We start from the raw sequence: 25,643 nt of genomic DNA, 5'->3' as shown, positions 1-25,643 counted from the left end.
ATTCTGTCAGAGCCTGTTGATGCAGGCACGGCTGCTGCCTGTGTGCACAAGGTCCTGAGCTCCAGGGGGATTAAGTCAGAAGAAGACAGCAGCGGGGTAATTTTCAGCTAATGGTGTGGATTTAGAAAGCTACTACTTAACAACGCAAGTTACACCATGCAGCCTGATCCGGAACACAGCGAGAAATTCCTTTTTCTGACGATCAGCACCGAGAAGGACGGCGCCGGCCTTCCTCGAGTCCAGCCTCTGGCTTTATTTTTTGGGTGCATCGAAGAACCGAGGTTTGATGTAATCCTTATACATAGAGTAGAGGACACCTGGAAAAGAAAGCCATCCCCACATCAGTAGTGTCCGTGAGAAGCAAACGCTGACATTTTCCCACACGCTTTCCCAAAACTAGCACAACATTGCAAAAGAAAGGGACAAACAAAACCCCCTCAGTAAGCTTCCGCTTGGCTCACGTAGTGGCTGCAGAATCACATAACACAGGCATTGACACAGGCCTACCTACATGTGCACACACAAACCCAAACTCATAAAAATGCAAGTTCTGTAAAAATATTTTTTTTAATTTAAAAGATGATAATACTTTGAATTTAAGCTGTCATAACACTATCCCCAAGTTTAAGTTTTGTTTTGCTTGTTTTTTTGAGTCAAGTGTTTCTCTGCTGTAGCCCTGGATCCCCCTAGAACTCACCACGTAGCACAGGCCGGCTTTGAATTACAGAGATCTGCCTGCCTCTGCTCCCCCAGTGCTGGAATTAAAGGTGTGTGCCACCACGGCCGGCTGAAGTCGGTGACACGTGCCAGCAGCTTAGCAGTTGGAAAGCAGAGGCAGGAGGATCAGAAGGTCAGCATGGCGTTTGACTTCACCCTGCCTGAGCTGCATGGAATCCTGTCTTGACAACAGGACAAATCTTGGGGAAAGCAAGTTCAGACACAGACGTCTTAGTTAGCCAGCCATGTAGTCAGCATCCACCAGTGCTCAGTATTCACGGAATGTGCGTGACTGATGGAACCCCTGCTCTGGGGTTAGGACCAGTGGGTGAATTAGCTGGGAGATGAGGCAGGTGGTTCTAGCAGTCTGACGGACACGGTGTATTGAGAAAGAGAAGCAGACGGGAGGGCGTGGGGAGGGACTTCCGAGAAACCTTGGCAAGGAATTCCAAAAGAAAGAGGAGTGCAAGACTCAGGTGTGGGACTGGAGAGATGGCTCAGTGCTCTTCCAGAGGTCCTGAGTTCAAATCCCAGCAACCACATGGTGGCTCACAACCATCTGTACTGGGATCCAATGCCCTCTCCTGATGTGTCTGGAGACAGTGACAGTGTAGTCACATACATTAAATAAATAAATAAATACTTTTAAAAAGACTCAGACTTAAGGCACAGGGTAGATAGTTGTCTAAATCCTTCACGTCCTCCAAGACTGCCTGCTCTCGTCTTCCTGGGGTGCACAGAAGACAAAGGCTCCGTGAATTCTTCTTGTGGCTCCACGTGACGGCACACTGAGGCTGACGCCGCAAACATTTTAGAGTGAAATGCTAAAATTGCTAGAATTGATACTGCACAGAATTCAAGCCGAAATGTCTTCTTTTTAGCCAAACTCACTGTAATTGAAATGGCATTCTCAGGGCTGGAGAGGTGGCTCAGTTGGTAAGAGTGTCTGCCTAGCACGACAAAGCCCTGGCTTGGTCTCCAGTACCACATAAACCAGGCATGGTGGCACACACACACTTGTGATCTCAGCACTCAGATGGCAGAGTCATCCTTGGCTACACAGGGGGTCTGAGGCTAGCATTGGACCGTGAGACCCTGTCTCAACACACGGTGAAGAAAATCTCAGGTTCAGAGAGAATTCTGGACTCATTTCTTTTCTCGTCTTGTCAACCGTCTGACAACCTCAGTTCACTGACACTTGTTACTTCTCTGGTGATCCAGCTAGAACTCTAAGCGGGATCTCGTAGTGTGCTGTCCATATCTGTACTGTTACAACTCCATACACTAGCAGTGGACCCCCCTCCAGCTTTTTGTCCAGTTTTTGTTTGTGAGCTCATGTGTGAGCGTGAGCGTGCCGTCCCACAGCCTGTGGGCGGAAGGTAGAACAGCCATGGGTGTTGGTTCTCCCCTCTACTTTGAGACAGGGTCTCTCTCTGTTGTCAGATCCTACATACACCAGGCTAGCCAGCCCGCCAGCTCCTGGGATCTCCCTCCAGCTCCCATCTCACCACAGGTACCCAGCTCTACGTGAGTTCTGGGACTCTGACCTCAGTTCTAGCATTTGTATGGCAAACTCTACCATCAAGACACCCTCCACCTCTCCAACCCATCCCGTCTCTCCAAGCCACCCCTGCCTCTTCAAACTTTTGAATTGTATACAAACAAATATGTTGAACACCACTGTGTCTTTCCAAGACAAGATTTTGATAGGTAACCCAGACTCTGACTAACCTCAAATTGGTAGCCTCCTGCCTCAGCTAGTATTACAGGCACGTGCATTCATTCTTAAACTATAAATTAAATATAAGCAGCCCACATTATTAGCAGAGCAACATTATTATTATTTTTTTTTTGGTTCTTTTTTTCGGAGCTGGGGACCGAACCCAGGGCCTTGTGCTTCCTAGGTAAGCGCTCTACCACTGAGCTAAATCCCCAGCCCCTATTTTTTTTATTTTAACCTGTTTACTTTTAAGATGGGCTCTGGCTGTCTGCCCCATGTGGTCTCTAACTCCTGGACTCCCGTGATCCTTCATCATTCTCTGACAGCTGGAACTGCAGGTGGGAGCTACCACATCTGGCTAGCTTTTGTCTTCCCATATCCCTAAGGACCTCTTTATACATAGGATGTGAGGTCTATAATTCAAAGAGTTTGTTGGGGGCAGGGGTCTCACGTAGCCCAGGCCAGCCTTGAACTTGCTTGTAGCTGAAAATGACCATGAACATCTGATGGACCTGCCTCTGCCCAGGGAGTCCTCGAGTCACAGGTATGTGTCCCCATGCCTGGGTTTTATGCCATGTTAGGGTTGAAACCCAGGGCTTCCGACATCCTAGGCAAGCACTCTACCAGCTGGGCTCTATCCCTAGTCACGGAGACATTTGAATGGGGACTTCTGTCGGTCTAATGTGAGGTTAACAGTTTGAGGCTAGAGTGATGGGCCCATTTCTCTCTGAGCCTCAAGTCACAGGCTGTAGGATAAGATAACAGCTCCATCATAGACACCAGATCTGCTGGGCTTCTGTGTCATGGGGATTGGTCTGGTCCTTGCCCCAGGAATGGACAGAGCTGTAAAAAGCTTGCAACTACGGGAGAAATAACAGCCCTGTGGCGGATAAGCCTCCTGGGTCACAGCGGAAGCTCACGCAGTGAGAATCCAGCTGGCATCAGAGGCAGCTCTGTGAGGGGCCACACCCTAAACTCAGGGAACCTGGGGCCTCAGAGCCAGGTGCTGGGATAACCTCAGATTGTATCCCCAACACAGCAGGCGGATTAAACTGTTAGCGACAGCAGATGGACAGGTGAGGGAAATGCGTGTATTTACACAGTAGGGTGTGAGGTTGCGTTGTTTTTTGTTTTTTGTTTTTTGTTTTTTGTTTTTTGTTTTTTTTTTCAGCCAAGTGTTCTGTTGTTTGCAGCTGGAGGTGGCCATGTTAAACAGATTGTGATTCTACACACACACACACACACACACACACACACACACACACACGCAGTTGAAGTAAAACCGTCTAGAAGGAAAAGGGGGACTAAGGGAGAGAAGGTGAGGTTAGGGAGGGCATAGAGAGCACGTGCTCAGCCCACGGTAAATACATGTATGGGAACATGTCAACAAGCGGGGGTAAGGGGCTGTAAGTCAGGTGACTGGCGTTGGGAACGCCTTAGTGCTGGCTGTTCTGTCTGCTGAGCTCTCTCTCTCCCTCAGCTTTGACCTCTGTCCTCCATCCTCCATACCAGTGTGAGACACGCCAAGAACTCAGGAATCATTTGCTTATTGTGTGTCCATGTGTGCGCCACAAGACCAGTGCAGGGGTCTGGGAACAGTGGGTCTCTCCTTCCAACACGTGGGCCTCGGGAATTGAATTCGAGTTGCTGAGTAATTTCGCCTGTTTGGGAATCGCATTGGATTCCTATTTTCTTTTCCTAGCCCTTTGGTTACTAAATGCTGCAGCTTTTAACTAAGTCCTGCAGGAGTCCAGCTGCATGCTCCAAGTGATCTGTCTTCTACCAAAAAAGCTGTGTGGGGACACTGAGAAACATTGCTGGTGTCCCCAAAGCCTGATGAAGGCCTTCATGTCCACAGTCCCCCTAGAAAAGGAACACGTGGCTCACCCTTGTGGTAGAAGCAGACAGTTAGGATGGCATCACTTGGCCCTCTACCATAGGGCCCTTGCTTCACAGGCCATTGGACCAGTGTGGCCCTCCTGACAGGCGCTGGCGAGCGGCTCAGTGCAGAGGACATCGGGTTCCTCAGCTGGACCACCTGGTGTGATCCTCAGCCACTGTGAAAGGTAGACAAGAGAACCGCTCCACAAGGTTGTCCTCTGAACTCCACTGGCGTGCCCTGCATACATACGCCCACGTCACACACGATAATAATGTGTCTTGAAAGAACTCCGACGGCCGCCGAGTATATACATTCCAGTGACTCTTTCCAGAATTAGAGAACACCAGGTTTGGGGCAGGCTGTGTGTGAAGCAGGCCCTCTGCAAAACACACTGACCTCCACCAGCTCGGAACCTGAGCAGCCCTTTAAACTGTGCCAGGGCAGGAATCAGCCGGCTTATCACCGGTACTTCAAAACCCCCACAAACGTGCTTATCTTCTTTATGGTGCACAGGATTCCTGGTAAATGGCTACAGGCCTCTCCCGGGAAAAGCTAAAGAGATGCTTACAATATGTTTGTTTATGTATAGCTGTATATGTACACTCATGTTACATGGGTTCACATGCATGTATATTTACATAACACATATGGTTGTGTGTGTGTGTGGTGTGTGTGGGTGTGTGGGGTGTGTGTGTGGTGTATGTGTGTGTATATGTGGTGTGTGTGTGTGTGTGGTATGTGGTGTGTGTGTGGTATATGTGGTATATATGTGTGTGTGGTGTGTGGTGTGTGTGTGTGTATATGTGGTATGTGTGGTATATGTGTGTGTATGTGGTGTGTGTGGTATGTGTGTGTGTATGTGATGTATGTTTGTGTGTGTATTTGGTGTATGTGTGTGTGTGTGTGGTATATGTGGTGTATGTGTGTGTATGTGGTGTGTGTGTGAGTGTGTGTGGTATGTGTGGTATGTGTGTATGTGTGTGTGTGGTGTGTGTGTGTATGTGGTGTGTGGTGTGTGTGTGGTGTGTGTGTGAGTGTGTGTGGTATGTGTGGTATGTGTGTATGTGTGTGTGTGGTGTGTGTGTGTGTGTGGTGTGTGTATGTATGTGGTGTGTGGTGTGTGTGTGGTGTGTGTGTATATGTGGTATGTGTGTATATGTGGTATGTGTGTGTGTGTGTATGTGTGGTGTGTGTGTGTATGTGGTATGTGTGTATATGTGTGTATGTGTGGTGTGTGTGTGTGTGTGTGTGTGTGTGTATGTGTGTGTGTATGCATGTGTAACAGACATGTTTTGGGAGGAAGTCTTGGGATGTGAGCTAATGCAAGTACAGGAGTGGCTGCCAGGCCAGAGCTCACTGCTGTGTGCTTTAAGTTTAAGCCTAGCCTTTTGCCCTTCTGTGCTGCCCCCACTGTCAGTTCTAGGGCCACCAGAACTGGGTAACCAGGGCCTGGGATCCATGGCTTAGCCTATGCTGTCACTGTTTGAACAGATGCTGTCACGGTAATCAAGCTTGCCTTTGCCAATCAGATGTTACCAGTGACCTCCTTAAGATCAGGATCTCCCCGACCCTGTTGACTCCAGGGAGGCCGGCAGCTCACTGCAGCATTCTCAGACTAAAGAGAGCGCTATCAGAACTCTTGTGAAGTAGCCAGGGCTACCTGTCCGTGGGCATTTCCTCCTCCCTGATACAGGGAGCGGATATGCTGGGGGAGGCAGGATGAAGTCACCCTATCTCCCTCGTCCTTTGGCTGTCGGCCTCTATGGCGGTTTCCCAGCCTCACGACTGCCAGCCAGGGCTAGATTTCCTTGCTGTCGGATGCTCTGTACACCGAGGGCCGTTTGGCAACCTCCCTGATTGCTAGAGTTACCTCACTGCCTCCCACTCCCAACAGGACAGACAAAAATGTCCCCATATGATACCAGATTAGATTTTCCTGAGGGAACAAACGGCTTGTCGCTTCCTGAAAGCCCACAGGGGCTGCCACACTGTGAACCTTTGGAGAACCAAACAGCAAAATCCCCAAAGCTTTGGGTTCCTCACTTCTGAGCCTCTGCAGCAGAACATGGGGGCACACAAGGTGGGCGGAAGAATGGCTGACCCAAAGTGTGCTCAGAGGGCTCTCGGGAGACCAGGTGTCTGCTGAACTGTGAGAAAGAACTTGGCTGGACACCCTGAGACCCTGAAGACTGACCCAGGCAGTGGTAAGGACAGAAGCTTTGCTTATGTGTCTTTTTCTTTTCTTTTCTTTTCTTTTCTTTTTTCTTTTCTCTTCTTTTCTTTGGAGCTGGGGACCGAACCCAGGGCCTTGAGCTTGCTAGGCAAGCGCTCTACCGCTGAGCTAAATCCCCAACCCCGCTTATGTGTCTTTTGACGGCCATGACGGTGGATCCCTTTGGCTGTGACTGGCCAGGAGTGCTGGCTCCATGTAGCTGAGGTAACTCTGGAAACTGCAGTGGTTGCCCTTGAAGTTGGGTCTGTGGGTGATGACAGCTTTGGCTGTGCGGCTTTGGAGGAATGGTTTAATAAAGGAGACAGGTTTGGAGGTGGGGAACTACAATGACTTCGGGAACTACAACAATTACATCTTCGGATTTGGGGCCCACAAAGACAGGAAACTAAAGCGGGAACCTGTCCTGTGGTGTGGAGGAAGGCCAGTAATTTATCAAACTCCAGACACCGGTGACCAGCTGCTCTCTCAGCAGGAGAAACACCTGTGACTGTGCCAGGGGCCTCATTGCTGCAGGAAACAAAGTTTAGCCCGAGGAGAGAGCCAGAAAGAGAGTTTCAGTGAACTGAGAAGCACAGACCGCGTGAATGGGGCCTCGCTGCTGCACAGGCAAGCATTAGCCTGTCACTCATGGGAAAATTCCTCAGGAACTGGGCTATGACTGACTGTGGTCTGATAAGGGTGCCAAGTCCATGTGGCTTTGGTTTGGTTTAGTTCTATTTATTTGGTTGTTTTGGGTTTTTTGAGACAGAGTTTCCCTTTGAAGCCCCAGCTATCCTGGAACTCACTCTGTAGACCAGGGTGGCCTCGAACCCAGAGATCCACTTCACTTGCCTCTGCCTCCCTGAGCCACCACTGCCCGGCTGAGTCAATGTTTTTAATGTGCCTGTCTAGGCCCGACTGTATAAAGTTCCTGTCCTGGGAAGACAGCTCCTTTCTCCAGCAGTGAGATTAGGGTCCCCTTGGAGTCCTGCCGGGTTGGATTGGGAACTTCGTAACAGTTTCTTGGGTGAAATGACCTTGGCTCCAGAAACGCTGGTGTAGTTGAACTGACAGTTCTTATTGTCAAATTAGAAAGCTCACATTGATTCGGCCAGTTAAGCGTAATCTATGGAGCAAAGCATGGGGCACACATACTCCGTGCACCAGGAAGCCTGAAGCGGGAGGATTTTAAAGGGTTTCGGTACCACCTGTGCAATACATTAGCTTAATAAAGGTCCACAGGGAAACAGCTAACCAGAACCACTGTAGGAATCTAGTCTGTCCTGTGTATTCTAGCTCCGGTTTGAAAGTTCTGAATTGTCCTGTCTCACAGCCATCTTAGCCAGGCATGTGCCTGAAGTCTCAGAACCAAGGAGGATTGTTATTTTGAGTCTGGCCTGGACTAAGTGATTTCTGAGGCCAGCCCAGACTGCCTGTCCTAAGCAAACAAACCTTGAAAACTGCGGGTTTGTGTAACGGTGTGTAACTGTGATCCCAGCACTTGAGAGGCAACGATAGGAAGACGGCCATAAGCTGCCGGCCAGCCAGGGCTACGTAGAGAGCCAACCAAAACCTAAATGGTCAGTGCTGGACAGTTTCATGTCAACTTGGCACAAGCTAAAGTCATCTGAGAAGAGGAAGCCGCAGTAGAGAAAAAGCCTGCAGAAGATCAGGTAGGCAAACCTGTAGGGTGTTTTCTTCGTGATTGATGGGGGAGGGCCCAGCCCATTGTAAGCGGTGCCATCCCTGGGCAGGCCATGAGGAACAAGCCCAGTACACAGCCCTCCATGGCCTCTGCATCAGCTCCTGCCTCCAGGTTCCTGCCCTGATTAAGCTCCTGCCCTGACTTTCTTCATTGATGGGCTACAGTGTGGAAGTGTAAGTCACATAAACCCTTTCTTTCCTCCCCAACTTACCTTTTTGGTCATGATGTTTCATCACAGAAATAGAAAACCTAACTAAGCCACTAGTTGTTTCTTTGTAACTGGTCTTTCTAATCAAGGCTAATCTTTCCTAGCTAAATACGTCGGCCACTGGGCAAAGCTTCAAACCTGGGATGAAGCAAAAAGAAACTTCCTCCCACGTAAAATAGTAACTACGCCTGCTCATGAGATAGGCTGGGGGCTGGGGGACACGGTCACTGCTGTTAGTGGAGCTGTGTAGGGTCACTGCTTCATCTAGAGCAGCGGTTCTCAACCTGTGGGGTTCCACCCTTCGAATGACCCTCTCACAGGAGTCACATACATTTCTCCTGCATATCAAATATTTACAACTCATAACAGTAGCGAAACTACAGTTACAAAGTAACAACAAACACCGTTTTATAGTTGGGGGTCACTACAACACAAGGTCACAACATTAAGAAGGTTGAAAACTGGGTTGGGAAGATGGCTCAGCGGCCAAGAGCACTGACTGCCCTTCCAGAGGTCCTGAGTTCAAATCCCAGCAACCACATGGTGGCTCACAACCATCTGTAATGGGATCTGATGCCCTCTTCTGGTGTGTCTGAAGACAGCTACAGTGTACTCACCCACAATAAATAAATCTTAAAAACAAAACACAACAACAGAAAAAAGAAGGTTGAGAACTGCTGTCCTAGCAGATGGCCACCATCCCTTTAAGGCCTGGCGGTTTCGTTGGGTTTTATTAGGCGAAAATCCTAAGAAATTGAGAGGCCTCACCTCTGTTGGCTTGCTTCGTTTAAGATTTGTTTTTATTTTCTATATCTGGGTACCTGAATGTGTGGAGGCACACTTCAAGTATACCTGACCCCCAAAGGAGCCAGAAGAGGGCGCCAGAACCCCCAGAATTAGAGTTACAGATGAGAGTGAGCTTCCAAATGGATGCTGGGCTGAATCCTCTGCATGGGCAGCCAGTGCCCATAACTGCCCCCTCTCCCCAGCCAGTGCCCTTAACTGCCCCCTCTCCCCAGCCAGTGCCCTTAACTGCCCCATCTCCCCAGCTAGTGCCCTGAACTGCCCCATCTCCCAGCCCCCAAGGAAATCTGTTTATCTCCTCCTCATATCATTTCAACCCAATATTTATCTTCTACCAAGAATTTACAGAATAAGTAAAACAAAATGCACACACACACACACACACACACACACACACACACACACACCCGTGGAGGACAGTCAGACCTAAGAAAAGAGGCAGGCAGCTTACCCAGAGTCACGGCCCCCACAGCACATCCTTGGGCAGCCACCCGCATGTGGATGAGATGGAGGGACATCTTCTGATCTCTTCTGGAATTTAGCTTGTAAAGACCATAGGACAGCACAGCCACAAAGCCCGCCATGCCTGTGGATTTAAAGAGGAATTAGGGAGCTAGAGAGGTGGCTCAGTGGTTAAGAGCACTGGCTGCTCTTCCAGAGGTCCTGAGTTCAATTCCCAGCACCCGCGTGGCAGCTGTAAGTCCAGTTCCAGGGGATCTGATGCCCTCACACGAACAGACATGCAGGTAAAATACCAGTGAACATAAGATAAAAATGAATTATATATTTTTTTTGGTTCTTTTTTTTTGGAGCCGGGGACCGAACCCAGGGCCTTGCGCTTGCTAGGCAAGCGCTCTATCACTGAGCTAAATCCCCAACCCCGAATTATATATTTTTAAAGAAGAAACCCATTTGTTAAAAGTCTATAGCACAGCTTATGGGCTAGATTTAAAATAACATGAATTAGATTAACAAGAGGCAAGAATTCCCCTTAGCCAAATGGCTGTGTATAGGATAACTATCTGCACGACAGACAAGATGTAGGTTCAGTAGCCCTCATCTGACATGCTTGGGTCAGAGGTGAGGGTTGTGGGTGTTTTAGATTTTGAAACATCTGCATTACGAGATGTCAGAAGCCATCTAGGAAAGGCTATGCCAAGTGAGTTTTCTGGAGATGGCCACCATTTTGCATGGCTGTGACAGGTGCGCTCTGGGATGCAGGTCCCCAGAGATGTCATCCAGGACTGCTCCTTGATGGTCAGATGCCCTTCCTGTCACTGTTACACAGCCTCGTGAGTCCCGGCCATCAGCCCACCCTCCTGGGTGATCTCCTGCAGAATCAATGTGAAGATGGACTTTCATGTAGTAATGCTGTGAGGTCAAATCAATGATTTCATAATTCCCATGTTGATAAAAGTAATTTCAGGCCCCCCATAGATGGAGCTGCAGACAGAGCTCTGTAAACCTTCATGTGCCACGGGCTAATTGCACTGGAAAAAAGAAAGCAGGCTTGGAACAAATTTACGATTATGGAAAACATTCCTTCTAGGTTAGGAATGAGGCCACTATCTGGTAACTAAGGGCCATAAAACCCGGAATGGGCGGGGTTGGGGATTTAGCTCAGGGGTTTGGGGGTTTAGCTCAGGGGGTTGGGAATTTAGCTCAGGGGTTTGGGGGTTTAGCTCAGTGGTGGAGCGCTTGCCTAGCAAGCACAAGGCCCTGGGTTCGGTCCCCAGCTCCGAAAAAAAGAAAAAAAAAAAAAAACCCAGAATGGGCAACTTATTGTAGGTGCAAAGACAGAAAATAAATGATGGACTAATCTATCTGTACAAGACTTCAAAATAGTGAGACACAAGGCAGATAGTTTGTCTCTTGACAAAACTGTGCTAACTTGTGACATAAAAATTATTGCTATAAACTTATAATGAACTTACAGAGCTAGAAAAAGACAACATTTAGTTGGGTACTAGTCTTAGTGGAAAAACATGAAAACAGTTCTGACGTAACCCCTTAAGTCTTGCTGATGTATAACATGAATTATTGCCTTAAACTTACTACGAACTTACAGAATGACAAAGTATCCATAAAATCATGTGATCAGTTATCTGTTCTGCCAGATATAAGTGGTTTCCCCCACTTTGTGCCCAACTCTTTTCCTTTCTTTCTGACTCACAAGAGTTAAAAAAACTCTTACCTGATTAGTAAAAGGTCCTGCAAGTCAAAGAGAAAATGACCCAAGCAGCTAACTTAATTCCCTGTTGCTATCCGCAGGAATTAATCACCAGAAACTAGCAGCTTTTAGCCACGGAATAGCAAGAGGAAGCTAAATTTCCAGAGGCCATCACATCAGTTTCTGGTCCCCGGCACGGTAAGGGAGAGTCACGAGGCCAGAGATCATCTCTTCTTCTTCTCTGTGTCCCACTGTTTTCCAGCAGGTCCACTATTCGAGTCCCTCTCCTAGAGTTACAAATCTCACCTCCGTCTAGAGACCGCCTTTTCTTCATGAGACACACTGGAGTCCGTTCTGTTACCTGATCCTGTGCACGAGTATAAGGGTAGTTATAGTTTGATTCCTTGACAGAATCTGTTGCTTTTCCAATGGAGGCAGCTCGGCAGAGCTGCGTTTTAGACCATCCAGTCACTGCCGGGTTCTGCAAAGCTGCCCTTGTAGCCCTGCAGAACTGTGTAACGTGCCCTGCCCCCAAGCATGCTCTCCATGGGAACTGACCCCCGATGGGCCTGCGTCCTTGTGATTGATGCCAATAGATGGAGGCAGGTATCACACACGTCTTATCTTTTTGGAAAATCAGCCACTGCTCACCTATGTGTGGATACTTACTCTTTTTTTTTTTTTTCTTTTTTTTCCAGAGCTGGGGACCGAACCCAGGGCCTTGTGCTTGCTAGGCAAGTGCTCTACCACTGAGCTAAATCCCCAACCCTGTGGATACTTACTCTTATGTAGTTCATGCTTCTGCCCGACCTGGGCAGGCTTTCAGAGATGTGATACGGCATTTGTTTTACTGTTTAATAATCTCAGGAATGTCGGGGACTTGGAAGCAGACAATGCTCCTGCCTGAACACCAGAAGCTTTTAAAGACTGGAGTTTGACTTTTGATATCCACCCTCCACTGACATCCCCTATAGCTCACAGGGACCGGTTATTATGGGATGAGCCCATCAGACCTTGAAGGCACAGATATCTAAATTACAAAACAGAGATTATATACATGCTCACCTCTTTATCATATTTTATAAAACAAAGTATTAGTCCCTTTAAAAAAAAACATTTGAAAATAAAATTACTCCGAATCTTTAATAAGATAAAAAGACCTACTATGTGGATAATAAAAAAGACGGGATGTGTTACTCCAGGGGAAGCTGTGTGTATTTTCACACAGACTAGTTGATTGTCCCAGGCTCCCCCTCTGACTCTGAGGTGGAGACTTCCACCCCTCCCACTTCCTCCTGCCCACCTCAGTTGTCAAGCAGACTCCCAAGGACGTGGTTCCTTGTGCACCGTTGTTAGATGAACCATTCTAATTCTGTGTTGTTTCACCTTTGCCAATCGAGATACCCAGGGGATACAGGGGATATAAGAATTGCTAGTATGGGGGTTGGGGATTTAGCTCAGTGGTAGAGCGCTTGCCTAGCAAGCACAAGGCCCTGGGTTCAGTCCCCAGCTCCAAAAAAAAAAAAAAAAAAAAAGAATTGCTAGTATGGGTCTGTGGGATTTTCTATGGGATTGTTGTTTGATTAATTGGATAAATTCCACCATGTGTCCTAACTTTTTTTTCCCATTGTATGTTAGCCACCTTACGTTGTGCTACCTGTTCATCCCTCACAGTCCTGGTATGAAGTTCCTATCATGCATGCACTAAAGCAAGCCACCGATTTCCTTTTGTGGCCTACAAGATGTATAGCTGACCTCACCCTAGGCATCTCAGCCTTAACTGCTGTTAAGGGTCTGGTGCCTAATCCAACAGGTACACACTGCTGACCATGTAAACTCCTTGACCCAGAGTGTTTTCTTAACATTGATTACTCAGGATAGGACTGATCTGAGAGACGGACAGGAAGCAGAAAGGGACTTGAGCAAGTGGGCAGACGCAGCCACGTGGTGGTGCTCAGATTGTAGGCATTTGTGTGGGCTCCTGGGATTGAACTCAGGGCACTGGGCTTGTGTGGTCAGCACTGTTACCCCGCTGGGCCGACTGCACAGACAGAGCGGCTCTTAACTGGGATCCTTAAGGTAGGTAAGGTAGCCCATGCCTCTGTTTCCAGTGTGGGAGGTAGGGACAGGGATTCAAGGTTCGTGTGGGCTGCTTGAGCACCCTGGGCTACATGAAACTGTGTCTCAAAAACCTAAGCCAGGGGCTGGGGATTTAGCTCAGTGGTAGAGCGCTTACCTAGGAAGCGCAAGGCCCTGGGTTCGGTCCCCAGCTCCGGAAAAAAAAAAAGAACCAAAAAAAAAAAAAAAAAAAAAAAAAAAACCTAAGCCAGATTATCTTAAACTAAACTAAAAATAAGAGTATTTTCAGGGTCAGCATTTCAGTTTGGGCTTTTACTGGAAAGCCCTGAGCCCTCTGGGATAGCTGTGTTTGTGATTTTCCTGAGCCAGGTGTTGAACGGTGTATGCTTTGAGGCTCTCATCTTGGTCAGGCCTCATGCTATTGACTGGCCCAGCACAGCATCCAAGCACAAGTAGCTTTGGCCTTATCTCTCCCATCACCCGATAAGGACTAGATCAGAGAGGAATAAAAATGTCGTTCTTGCTAAAAAGGAACAGAGATGAGTATCATGACAGAAGCCTGTTGACCTGTAAGCAGAGGCAGGGGGATTGCTGCAAGTTTCAGACCACCCAAGACTATATAACTATATATATAATTATATATATGTGTATATATATTTATATATATACATATATACATATACATATATATGTATACACACACACACACATATATCTTTAGTACGAACTGAACACACCTGGACTTGTGAGCAGGAAGTGCGTGGCTCTGGGAAGAGCTGTGAGTCTCCAGAGGTTCAAGAGGTCAAACCCTTCTCTATCCCCGTATCAAAGGGTGTTTGACTGCTGTGTGCTGTGACAACCTGGGCAAGCACCTTTAAAACAGAGCTCAAGTGAATGGGAAAGACGCCGGGTCTTAAGAGATTTTAAAAACTAGGAGGATTTAATGTACGGCGGGCCAAAACAACTACGTAACAGGCAAAGGAATGATTATTTGCTATAGATCGTATAAATTCTTGGTATGAAGAGCTACCTTGAATTTGTATATCACACGTCACACCAGATGTATTCATTCCTCTCTCTGTAGATAGGTGAGAGTTGAATGAAAAACAAAGCAAAAATACAGAGAAAGAGGAGGCAGAAGAAGAGGAAGAGGAGGAAGAGGAGGAGGAGGAAGAAGAGGAGGAGGAGGAAGAGGCTGGAGAGATGGCTCAGTGGTTAAGAGCACTGACTGTTCTTCCAGAGGTCCTGAGTTCAATTCCCAGCAACTACATGGTGGCTCACAACCGTCTGTAATGGGATCTGGCACCCTCTTCTGGTGTGTCTGAAGGCAGCTACAGTGTACTCATTTACATAAAATAAATAAATTTTTTGAAGAAGAAGAAGAAGAAGAAGAAGAAGAAGAAGAAGAAGAAGAAGAAGAAGAAGAAGAAGAAGAGGAGAAGAAGAAAAGGAAGAGGAAGAAGAAGAAACAGCATATTCCTAGCGCAGAGAAGGCTGATGGACAAGGACAGGAAACTGCGGTGACGGGACAATGGGAGGCTCTTTTCTGTCGATTGTGTGGGTCTTCTTCTGAGGAGCCCACAGGGTCGAGTGGATTGCTCTAAACCCACGGTCACACAGATGAACCTGACTAAACTCAGTGGCTCTCAAAACAAAGCAAGGGGGTTAAAGAGAAGGCTCAGCAGGTAACGGCACGGGCCTAACCTGAGTTCGGGCCCTCAGACACACATGGTGGAAGGAGAGACCTCACTCCTGAAAGTGGCCCTCTGACCAACCTGTGTGCTGTTGTATGCCTGTGCCCACACATGTAACACACATATAACACACATGTAACACACATGTAACATACACACACGCGCGCGCGCGCGCGCTCTGAGTACAGGAGGTGGCTCTGGGAAAGGAGGCCCTTTCTGCCACAGCGGAGTTGCATCGCCAGGGCCCAGAAGGAAGCAGGGGACAAATACTTGCACGCCGTGTCTGACCTTCGCCCACTTGCAGTGTCAACGTGCCTACACTGAGGAATTTAAACTATGACAAACGTTGTTTTATAAACTACAATGACAGTCATGAACGTGGGAAGAGGACTTTGTAGGGGGAGAGGGTAATGAATGGGAGAAAGATCGGAAGGAGTGGTGTAGTGATCGGAATGTGCCGTGCCCATATATGAACCTGCCAAAACCAAACTCAGCAGAAGTTATTAGAAATAGAACTTTAGGAGTTGGGGATTTAGCTCAGTGGTAGAGCGCTTGCCTAGCAAACGCAAGGCCCTGGGTTCGGTCCCCAGCTCCGAAAAAAAGAAAAGAAAAAAAAAAAAAAGAAATAGAACTTTAGGGGGTTGGGGATTTAGCTCAGTGGTAGAGCGCTTGCCTAGCAAGTGCAAGGCCCTGGGTTCAGTCCCCAGCTCCAGAAAAAAAAAAAAAAAAAAAAAAAAGAACTTTAAAGAAAAACAGAAATCACTGAGAGCGGAAGACAGGGCTCCAGCGTCAGGAGTTCTCACTGCTCTTGCAGAGGACTTGGGTTCAGTTCCCAGCACCCACACGATGGCTCAACCCTGAAACTCCAGTTCCAGAGGCTCCCAACACCCTTTTGTGACCTCCAGGGGCACCTGGCACATACATGATGCACAGACAGACAGACGGAAACACCCACGCACATAAAAATTTAAAACCAGATCTAAAAATATTTAAGTAAAAATCATCTTTAAAACAGTGTTGTTCTCCTTTGGGGTCTCTAATCATTCCAGTGATTTTTGTCAGCAGTGAGAGTCTGGGTTACTGTAGCTAGGGCTCATAGTGCCTCCTTCCACCTTACCTTAAACAAACAGGAAAACCCAGGACAGAACATGGTGTGCTTGCCTGTATTCCAGCACTTGGAAGGTTGAAGCAGCAGGATCAAGGACTTAGAGGCCAGCATGAGCAAGACATGGAGACGACTCCAAAAGGCAAAAACAACAAGTCTTGGTGTTAGCATTTGCCTAGCATGAGCAAGGCCTCTGGACTGGTCACAAGCACTGAAAAGAAATACTGTTTCAGCTGTTGGAGAATTCATGATTTCCATATATCTTAGAATAAGCACATCTTTTGTGCCCATGTGCGTGTGTACAAGTATGCATATACCTCTGCACACACACATATAGTGGCCAGAGGACAGCCTAAGGGGGTCACTCCTCACGTGCTGTTTACCGTGCCCTGGAACTCACCAAGTAGACTAGACTTGGCCAGTGAGTCATGCAGATCTGCCCGGCTCCACCTCCCCAGAACTGGGGTTCCAAGAGCGTTGTCTCGACAACTTTTTATATGGGTTCTGGAAGTCTAAGTCAGACCTTCACATTTGCAGGGCAAGTTCTGTATCCACAAAATCCTTGTTGGGATTGTAACGGAATTACATTAACCCTACGGATCCATTTGGGGAGAAGTGACCTCCGCAGTGAGAGCTTTGCTTTCTTTATAAACCCAGCTGTTTCATGTGAATGGGGTTTTGTTTTAACCCCAGGTGTGACTAAGAGGCTGCTTCAGAGCAGGCGACTATGATTTGTCTCGTGCCCCAGGAGGGGGGTGATTTCTGCCCAGCTGAAGATAGCTTATGTTTGGAATTCTAGGAACTTTCCAGAGGGTATAAATGCCAGAGCTCCTAGAGGCATGGGCGCACTCCTGCCGCTGCTGCTCCTGACTCCTGCTCCTGTGGTTTTTCAGGTGGCTGTGAGCTATGACGAGAAGAAGAAATTGATATCCCAGTGACGATGATCAACACTGCCTACAAGGAACTCGATGCCCCTGATCAGCAGGAAGCAGTTGAACACCATCAGTGTCCCCTTTCCCCTCAACCTTCTTTCTCTCCTACCTAGTGCTGGGGGATTTGAAGGGATTAGGGTAGAATAGGGTTGGAAGGGAGCAGAGATACAAGAATATAAGACCACAGCCAAAAAAAGCACACCTGCAGACCTCCTTACTATATTAATGTGTGTATGTATATAGTATGTATGCATATATGTATATATTACTAATTACTAATCAATGAACACAGTAAGTAGTGTACCCATTCAGGTCATTTGATTCATTTCATTAGCATTTTGTAATTGTCAGCATAAAAGCGCTAGTTTATAGCTAAGTATTTTCTTTTTTTTAAGATTTATTCATTTATTATATATATAAGTACACTGTAGTTGTCTTCAGACACACCAGAAGAGGGCATCAGATTTCTTTACAGATGGTTGTGAGCCACCATGTGGTTGCTGGGAATTGAACTCAGAACCTCTGGAAGAGCAGTCAGTGCTCTTAACCACTGAGCCATCTCTCCAGCCCGTATTTTCTTTTTTTAAAAGATTTATTCATTTATTATATATATAAGTACACTGTAGTTGTCTTCAGACACACCAGAAGAGGGCATCGGATCTCATTACAGATGGTTGTGAGCCACCATGTGGCTGCTGGGATTTGAACCCAGGACCTCTGGATTAGCAGTCAGTGCTCTTAACCACTAAGCCATCTCTCCAGTCCAAGTATTTTCTTTATAATGTCTATAAATGGATTTCCCACCCTCCCTAAACTGTGGGTTCTGTGTGTTTGTTCACAGTTTAAGGAACACAGCTAATTTTTACGTGGTATGAGAGACCACGCTGGGACAGGTGTTTCTAGGGCTAGTTGATATCCGTATCCTTCATGGTCTGTTGGGCCAGCGGGGAGAAGACCCATAGCAAATGATCACAACTCTGTGCGTGCCTTATAGGCTCGTTAGTAAATGCAGCTGAGTAAAGTGATTAGCGTGCAGGCTGTACAAACAGCAGTAAGCAAGCCAATAAGGTAACGGTGGCAGGGCCAGTGAGTGGGCTCGGTGGGTAACAGCCTTTGCTGTGCGAGCCTGCGGCCAGAGTTCAATTCCTGGCTCCTACGCAAGGGTGGAAGACAACAGCTGACTCAGCAAAGTTGTCTCATGACCTCCACACACGCCCCTTCCAGATCTCTCTGTCTCTCTGTCTCTCTGTCTCTGTCTGTCTCTGTCTCTCTGTCTCTCTGTCTCTCTGTCTCTGGCTCTCTGTCTCTCTCTGTCTCTCTCTGTCTCTCTCTCTCTCTCTCTCTCTCTCTCTCTCACACACACACACACACACCATGAGTGTGCCATGCAAGCACACTCGTTCAGAGTCCCAACCCAGTAAGTCAGATTTGTAATAATGGAAGTGATTTCAGATCATCAATAGAAGTATCGGTACATAGTCCACGAGACAGTCAGTCCTGTGGCAGAATAACCTGTATCGTTTAAATCACAAAACTTCAACAATACGTACAAATTTTATCTTTATTTGTTTTCTAATAAAAACCTGAGTCTCTTTCCCTGGCCAAGCCCAGGTTCTGTGCTCACTGAGAAGCTCTGTCTGTCCCTTTGGAGATGAAAGTCAGCTCGCCCTCCTGTTTTTCCGTGTCTCTCTGGCTGCAGGTAATTGGGTTTGTCGGGAACACTTTCATCTCTCTGCGCTAATCACTTGCTCTCCAGGAACACTAACTTAATGTGTAGCAGACCAGCAGCTGATCTGTTCATTACCGGGGTCTGTTCACATTGCACGGAGGGGCTTGGTTTGTCTTTGTTCCCCTCTTTGAGGCAGGAGCTTACGTGGCTAGCTCATGCTGGCCTTGAGCTTACTCCTCGGTGGTGATGACCTTGAGGCTTGGATCTCCCTGGGTGCTGTCGAGATCTGCCACACTGCTTTATTCCATATGGAGATTTGAACCTGCAGCTCTGCACGTGCTAGGCTAACTCTACCAACCAAGCTGCATCCCAGCCCCCAAGAGCTAAAAGTTTCCATTATACCTGACAGCGACTGAAGGAAGATCCGTAACACCAAGACTTACAACTGATGCACAGAGCAGACAGACAGACGGACAGTTCCAGCTGACTCTCAGGATGCTAAACTGCCCCAGTCCCCAGTCAGAAACCCATGAGCCCACCAAGCGAACTCTATTTGAGCGACTGTGAACTAATTTTAGACAGACTGGAGGGGTGGTAAGATGGCCCAATGCTGCCGTGCCTGATGACCTAGGTTCGATCTCTGGAACCCACAGGAGAAGAAGAACCAGTTCCCAAGAGTTGTCCTCTGACCTCCATATGCATGCTGGGGAATGTGTGTAACCACCACCACCAGAACAAGCTGGGTGGACCCCTGCTGACACGTGTTACGTTGAATAAAAGTATAGCTAAAATCCACCAGTATCTGAACTAGAAAGTCCCTGCAACTGGAGGTGGGGCTGGGAGGAGGGGGAGCTTCACAGAATCAGAGAATGCATGTGGGGGTGGGGCGGGCTGGGGGTGGGGGGAAGAAAGCTGTTTTCCACCCTGGTTTTCCTACAACTCTCAAGGCAGTACTTACCCACAGGGACGAAGGGGGAGTCTCTCGATTTCCTGAGGAGTCGGGACAACTGGCCTTCGTCCTCAGCTGCTGACCACTCATCTGAAGACATTTCTCTCTGCCAACAACAGAGAGAAATCATCCTTCCGAGAACCTGCCTCCTCCTTGCTCCACTACTAAGTGTTCCTTCCCCTGCCCTGTGTCTGATCAATGGAAACAGGCAGCCGTCCTTTCCTCCCTCACACTTTCCACTACAGAACCCCCATATGGCAAGAGGTTAAAATATACGTGGCAAGAGAAACCATCGTCAGAGTCCTTGAGAGCAACACGCCTGGATTCTCATCCCAGTCCCCTTTCCCAGGAAGGCACTTGAAGTCACCCGGGACCTTAGGATTTCCCTCCACACACAGACCACAGGCTTCCTCTTTCAGAGCCAATGCAGAAAAAAAGACGTTTTCTGATGTACAGGGAGGGGAGACTGAGACTGCAGGATGTGCAGGGCCTTTTGAACAGTTCAGTTATCTACTGAGCCCCACCGTGCGTCAGGCCAGACTAGACAATGGGAAGCCATTGTCCTAAACCCCGGGGTTGAAAGAACTCCCAAGACAACTGAATTGCAACAGGCTTAGTGGTTCTCCAGCTTGTCCGAGCAGCCCTCCCCTGTATGGGCAATGCATACAGTGCATAGTATTCAAACACAGTAGCTGTACTGTACGGATGAGATTTCAACAGAAAATCAAACCCAGTGAGAGGCGCCATACCTTGTACGTGCTGGACCCGACCCCAGTGCTTGCTGACTGTCTCCTGCTGCTCTTTGATCAGCACAGGTTTAAGGCTGTCCCTGTCCCTGCAATTTCCAGCTAATTCATGATCATAGGAAAGCTGAGAGACAACCCCGAGGGTGTGGCCATGTGGTACTGGCTGAGGTTTCTCATCCCCTGCTGAAGACCCACTAGCAGCAGGGCCTTGCCACAAATGTTAGATTTGGAAGATAATATGTCTGTTCATTTGTTTTGTTTCTTTGTTTGTTTGTTTGTTTGTTTGTTTGTTTGTTTTGAGACAGGGTCTCACTATGTAGCCTTGGCTGTCCTGGCACTCTGTAGACCAGGCTGGCCTTAAACTCAGAAATCCACCTGCCTCTGCCTCCCAAGCGTTAGGATTAAAGCATGTGCCACCATTACCCGGCTAGAAGAAAAAGTGTTTTTCTAAAGACCTTGGGAAAGAGTGCAATTGCCAAAATCTCACGACTCAGGGGTCTCGGAGGCCTCTGTGACTATGACTCTTAGATATCCCTGCTGGGGTCTGAAGGGAAGGAGGGTGCAGGATTACTGTAGGGGTGGGGGGAAGGGAGGCCGCCATCCAAGGCCAAGGCCAACCCATCCTTTAGAAAGTCGCACAATTGGGACTCTGGGCTGCATGGAACAACACACGTAAATATAAACAAAAGGACTCTTAACACAGTACAGCTGGGGCTTGTAGTTCAGTAATGGAATGCTTGCCTCGCGTACATGAAGCCCTAGTACAAAATAAAAAGGCACCTAACGGAAAAGGATGATGATATACAGCAAAAATGTCCTCCGATAACCAGCGGACAGCAGGCGAGGATCAAGGCCAATCTTCGAACTCCTCAAGAGCTCTGGGCGCCTGTTTGAGTACAGGGAACCTGCGTCCTCCTCACACCTGCACCAACACGCAGGCCAGCAACATCCCTTATAAAAGAGCCCTGAGCCAATCCACAGCAGGGTGCGCATCCGGGAAAGCGCTGAGAGCTAACTGAGGAGAACATAGCGCCCTAGGCCAGGAGCGGTGCATCTGTCCATCTGTCAGGTTGTGACTGGCAGCCCTGGCGCTCTCGTGTGGGCGGAGATGTCCCTTTCTTGCCTGCACCTTCCTCCACTTCCAGCAAATGGATCTCAGCGTGAAGGCCGAGGACCAGGTAGAGTTCATGGATTTTTGTTGTTGTTGTTGTTGTTTTCTTTATGCCTTTTTTTTTTTTTTGGTTCTTTTTTTTTCCGGAGCTGGGGACCGAACCCAGGGCCTTGCGCTTCCTAGGTAAGCGCTCTACCACTGAGCTAAATCCCCAGCCCCTTTTAACTAGAACTCTGGCATGTGTCCCCTCTCCTCTCCCTCCGTCTGGTAAATTGCACACTGATTCCCCGCCCCCATGCTTTGCCGATGCATTTGGGCGGTCTCTTGCATAACGGCGACGCGCTAATAAATACAGCATCGATGATACTAGTATGTAATCATAGGAATTAACATTTTCGTCGGCTGTTCTAATTACGTCTAGCAAAAAATTTTGCACTTTAAAAAATCGCACTTATTTACTTTACTAGGGGGGGGGCGTACACCCATGGAAGCTAGAGGACGGTTTATGGTGATCGGGTCCACTTCCAACATGTGGATCCCAGGGACCGAACTCAAGAACGCCGGGCTTGGCAGCACTTTGTGCCAGCCCATCGGACTTTTGTTTTGTCTATCATCCAATCAGGATCCCATATCAGTTGTCACATGTCTTCACTCCTCTTGATCCGAATGAACGCCTTAAGTCTTGATTTTCCTAACCCTGGTATTTTATTAATGCAGGCTTTTCCCTTTTACAGTACTGGGAATTGAACCCGTGGCCAAGGGCATGCAAAGCAAACATTGTTCCTTACAACCATTCCCCAGTCTCCAGGCTGGCTATTTTGTAGGGGTTGGGATATAGTTTTCCCCTGGCGCTTTCTCACTGAGCTGAGAGCACGCACTCCTGTGTTGTGTTGTACACTGCCGAGGGCACCTGGAAGCAATGTCTTCTAATCACCGACTGGCTGGGGTGTGGGCGGGAGTAACCTGTAACATTTACCAAGCTCCGGGGTGGAAACAGGCCAATGTCAAGCTAGTGTGCGTCATCCCTTGAAGTAGAAAAGTGTTTCTGTCCTCAGCTGGTATTGAGGCAGGGTGGAAAGACGGGAAAAGAGAAAGGGACTTCTCACTCTGGACCAAAGTCTCTTTCCAGCTGAGAGGCTAAAGTCCCCAGAGTTTGCTGTAAAGATCGTCCACACAGAGGCAATAGTCCTTATACAGAGGCATTTCCAGGCGGGAATATCAGTGACACACAGGTAATACCAGAGTATGTGAGACCTTTAAACATGGCCCCCTCCCCAGGCGTGAAGCCAGATATCTTCTTGGAACCACAAGCAAAGCTCAAAGTTTTGTTTATGATAAAAACACTTTGACCTCTGGCACCTTTTTCAGTGTTGGAAGCACTGAAAAAAGATGTATTTATTTATTTTATGTATATGAATACACTGAGCTGTCTTCAGACACCAGAAGACACACATATCGGATCCCATTACAGATGGTTGTGAGCCACCATGTGGTTGCTGGGATTTGAACTCAGGACCTCTGGAAGAGCAGTCAGTGCTCTTTTTTTTTTTTTTTTTTTTTTGGTTCTTTTTTTCGGAGCTGGGGACCGAACCCAGGGCCTTGTGCTCCCTAGGTAAGCGCTCTACCACTGAGCTAAATCCCCAGCCCCGCAGTCAGTGCTCTTAACCACTGAGCCATTCTCTATCCCTGGAAGCAGTTTATAATCCCATTTCAATTCTCCAGGAACACTGGAGCCCACCAAGATGCTATGTGGCTACTGTAAAGATACTGAGGCTGACTTCTTGGAGGAGCCTGCACCCACACACTCAGGGGTAGCTTATTCTTCCCTGTGCTCCTTTCTACCAACTTCCAGGTTTAAATCCCCGTTAGGAATCTCTCTCATAAGCGCCAGCTCTGCTCTATACTGGCTCATTGTAAAATTCCTTTCTGGAGGCAATTCAGTGGCCTGGCTTTGCCTTAGGAGGAGGTCCCAAAGGGGTTCCTCAGACTGCTGTGGCAGGCAGTGGGAGCCACGACTTCTGCCACACTTCTGCTCTGACCAAGTCAATTTAAGTCAATCTGCCAGCTTCTCCACTGGGACAGTACTGTTTTCCCTTTGCAATTAAAACATTTTTTAATAGGGGGGCTTGGGAAATGGCTGAGAAATGGGAAATGGGTTAAGAGCACTGACTGCTCTCCTAGAGGTCCTGAGTTCAATTCCCAGCAACCACGTGGTGGCTCACAACCATCTGTGATGGGATCCAATGCCCTCTTCTGGTGAGTCTGAAGACCGCTACAGTGTACTCGCATACATGAAATCGAGAAATCTAAAAATATTTTACTCATTTCTATAGACATGCTGATATTTATTATACCTTAGCCCATTAAATTCAGTACTTACTAATAACCATTGCCTGGATTGGTTAATTCTGTGTTTCTGGAAGAGTGACTATTCCTCCTGAAGCCATCATTTATACTAATTGACTCCCCTCCCCCCACCCCCGGGGCGTACCTCAGGCATGGGACCTGACAAGTTACTCATGAGGATCTCGAATTGCCCTCAGTGACACTGTGAAGAGAATTTTGCTAAGCAACCTAATAAACAAGATTTTAATACTGTAAAACGAAGCTAAAATTAGACACAACCTTTCAGAGATGATTAATGGGTAGCCTGGTCAAATTCATAGCGTTTTGATGTGTAAAACTTTATAAATGGACAACTTCATCAATAGGCCAAATGTTGCCAAAATCTGTCTAGCTATGGATAGTGAGTGATGCTTAATCCTACTGTCTGCTGTTTGGGGATCTTGGTCCAATAACAGAACATAAGAGATTAAGAAGAAAATGAAGGGCTGGAGAGATGGCTCAGCGGTTAAGAGCACCCAACTGCTCTTCCAGAGGTCATGAGTTCAATTCCCAGCAACCACATGGTGGCTCACAACCATCTGTAAAGAGATCCGATGCCCTCTTCTGGTGTATCTGAAGACAGCTACAGTGTACTTATATATAATAAATAAATAAATCTTTAAAAAAAAAGAAAATGAAATGAAATTCACATCTTTAAAGATCTCACAATGCTTTGTTTAGTCCCTAGTATCTCGTGTCAGCATACATGTTTGTGTGTGCGCGTGTGTAAGTATGTGTGCGTGCATGTGTGACTGTGTGTACATGCATGTATATGTATTGTGTGCATTTGTGATGATGTGTATACACATGTCTGTGTGTGTGAGTGCGTGTGCATGTGTGCAAATGCACACGGGCACCCACACAGCAAAATAAAAAAAAACAGTAGCAGCAAGAATGCTAGTGTAAACAGAGGAAATGGGTTTTGGAGGGAGAACTGGGAGGAAGGAGTGTGTTGAGGGATCGGATATAGTGGAAGGAATCCCTGGAGAGGGCAAGAAGACAGACCTAGGAAAGGAGCTAGGCTCTGGGGCTAGCCACGGGGACCCTGGGAGACCTCAGGCCAGTCTTTCTCAGTGACTCTCGTTCCTCTGGGGAAGGAACGCTGAGGTCAGTACCTGGAAAGAGGAGTGACAGCGTGACGGGTGGGAGTTTGGTCTTTGTGGCATTAACTGAGGAAACAGAGGAAACAAGGACTGGGATCATTTAATCAGAGGGCAAAGGTGAGCGGCTGCTACAGAGATGCAATTCAAAGACATTTGTTAAGTGCTCTGTCAGTAAGAAACCTAGCATGAAGGATCGACACAGTCAGGTGATAGAGCGCATGCCTGTGACGTCAGCTGAGTCAGCTGACAGAGCGGGTGCCTGTGATCTCAGCGCTCAGCACAGCTGGCCTGGGCTGGATAATGGGAGAGGCCGGGAGCAAGAAGCAGGGGTTGGGGGTGGGAGAGAGGCGACTCAGCCCTTGCTGATCTCGCAGAGGACTTGAGTCATGTTTTCAGCACCTAGACAGCATCGTACACGTGACACACACAAATACAAACAGGGCCAGTTGTGG

The 25,643-nt window shown here is 47.8% G+C and overlaps 2 protein-coding genes and 1 long non-coding RNA gene across 3 annotated transcripts in view; 1 reads left to right on the top strand and 2 right to left on the bottom strand.

Annotated features, from left to right (window-relative positions):
• Positions 1 to 97: 97 nt before the first annotated feature.
• Positions 98 to 20,745, bottom strand: Higd1c (HIG1 hypoxia inducible domain family, member 1C). The gene is made up of 4 exons (XM_006242372.5): positions 20,596 to 20,745; positions 19,856 to 19,952; positions 9,700 to 9,834; positions 98 to 317 (listed from the first exon to the last, which is right to left on the bottom strand). Exons 2-4 carry the CDS (start codon positions 19,944 to 19,946, stop codon positions 253 to 255), a joined length of 291 nt encoding a protein of 96 aa, XP_006242434.1. The 5' UTR covers positions 19,947 to 19,952; positions 20,596 to 20,745; the 3' UTR covers positions 98 to 252.
• The window catches only part of Mettl7a (methyltransferase like 7A), a 47,032-nt gene continuing 21,486 nt past the window's right edge, over positions 98 to 25,643 (bottom strand). The window contains exons 2-4 of the mRNA XM_063263674.1: positions 19,856 to 19,952; positions 9,700 to 9,834; positions 98 to 317 (exon numbers count right to left, since the gene is read on the bottom strand). Of these exons, the coding sequence (XP_063119744.1) occupies positions 253 to 317; positions 9,700 to 9,834; positions 19,856 to 19,952 (297 nt within the window). The 3' untranslated portion in view covers positions 98 to 252. The remainder of the gene's footprint in view (positions 318 to 9,699; positions 9,835 to 19,855; positions 19,953 to 25,643) is intronic.
• On the top strand, positions 2,530 to 18,042 carry LOC134479577 (uncharacterized). Its single transcript, XR_010053107.1, has 2 exons — positions 2,530 to 11,616; positions 17,190 to 18,042. It is a non-coding gene; the product is annotated as an uncharacterized LOC134479577 (long non-coding RNA).

The sequence above is a fragment of the Rattus norvegicus genome, chromosome 7, assembly GCF_036323735.1.
Source record: "Rattus norvegicus strain BN/NHsdMcwi chromosome 7, GRCr8, whole genome shotgun sequence".
Lineage (NCBI taxonomy): Eukaryota > Metazoa > Chordata > Mammalia > Rodentia > Muridae > Rattus > Rattus norvegicus.
The sequence above is the reverse complement of the archived record's forward strand: the minus strand, read 5'-3'. Positions and strand labels throughout refer to the sequence as shown.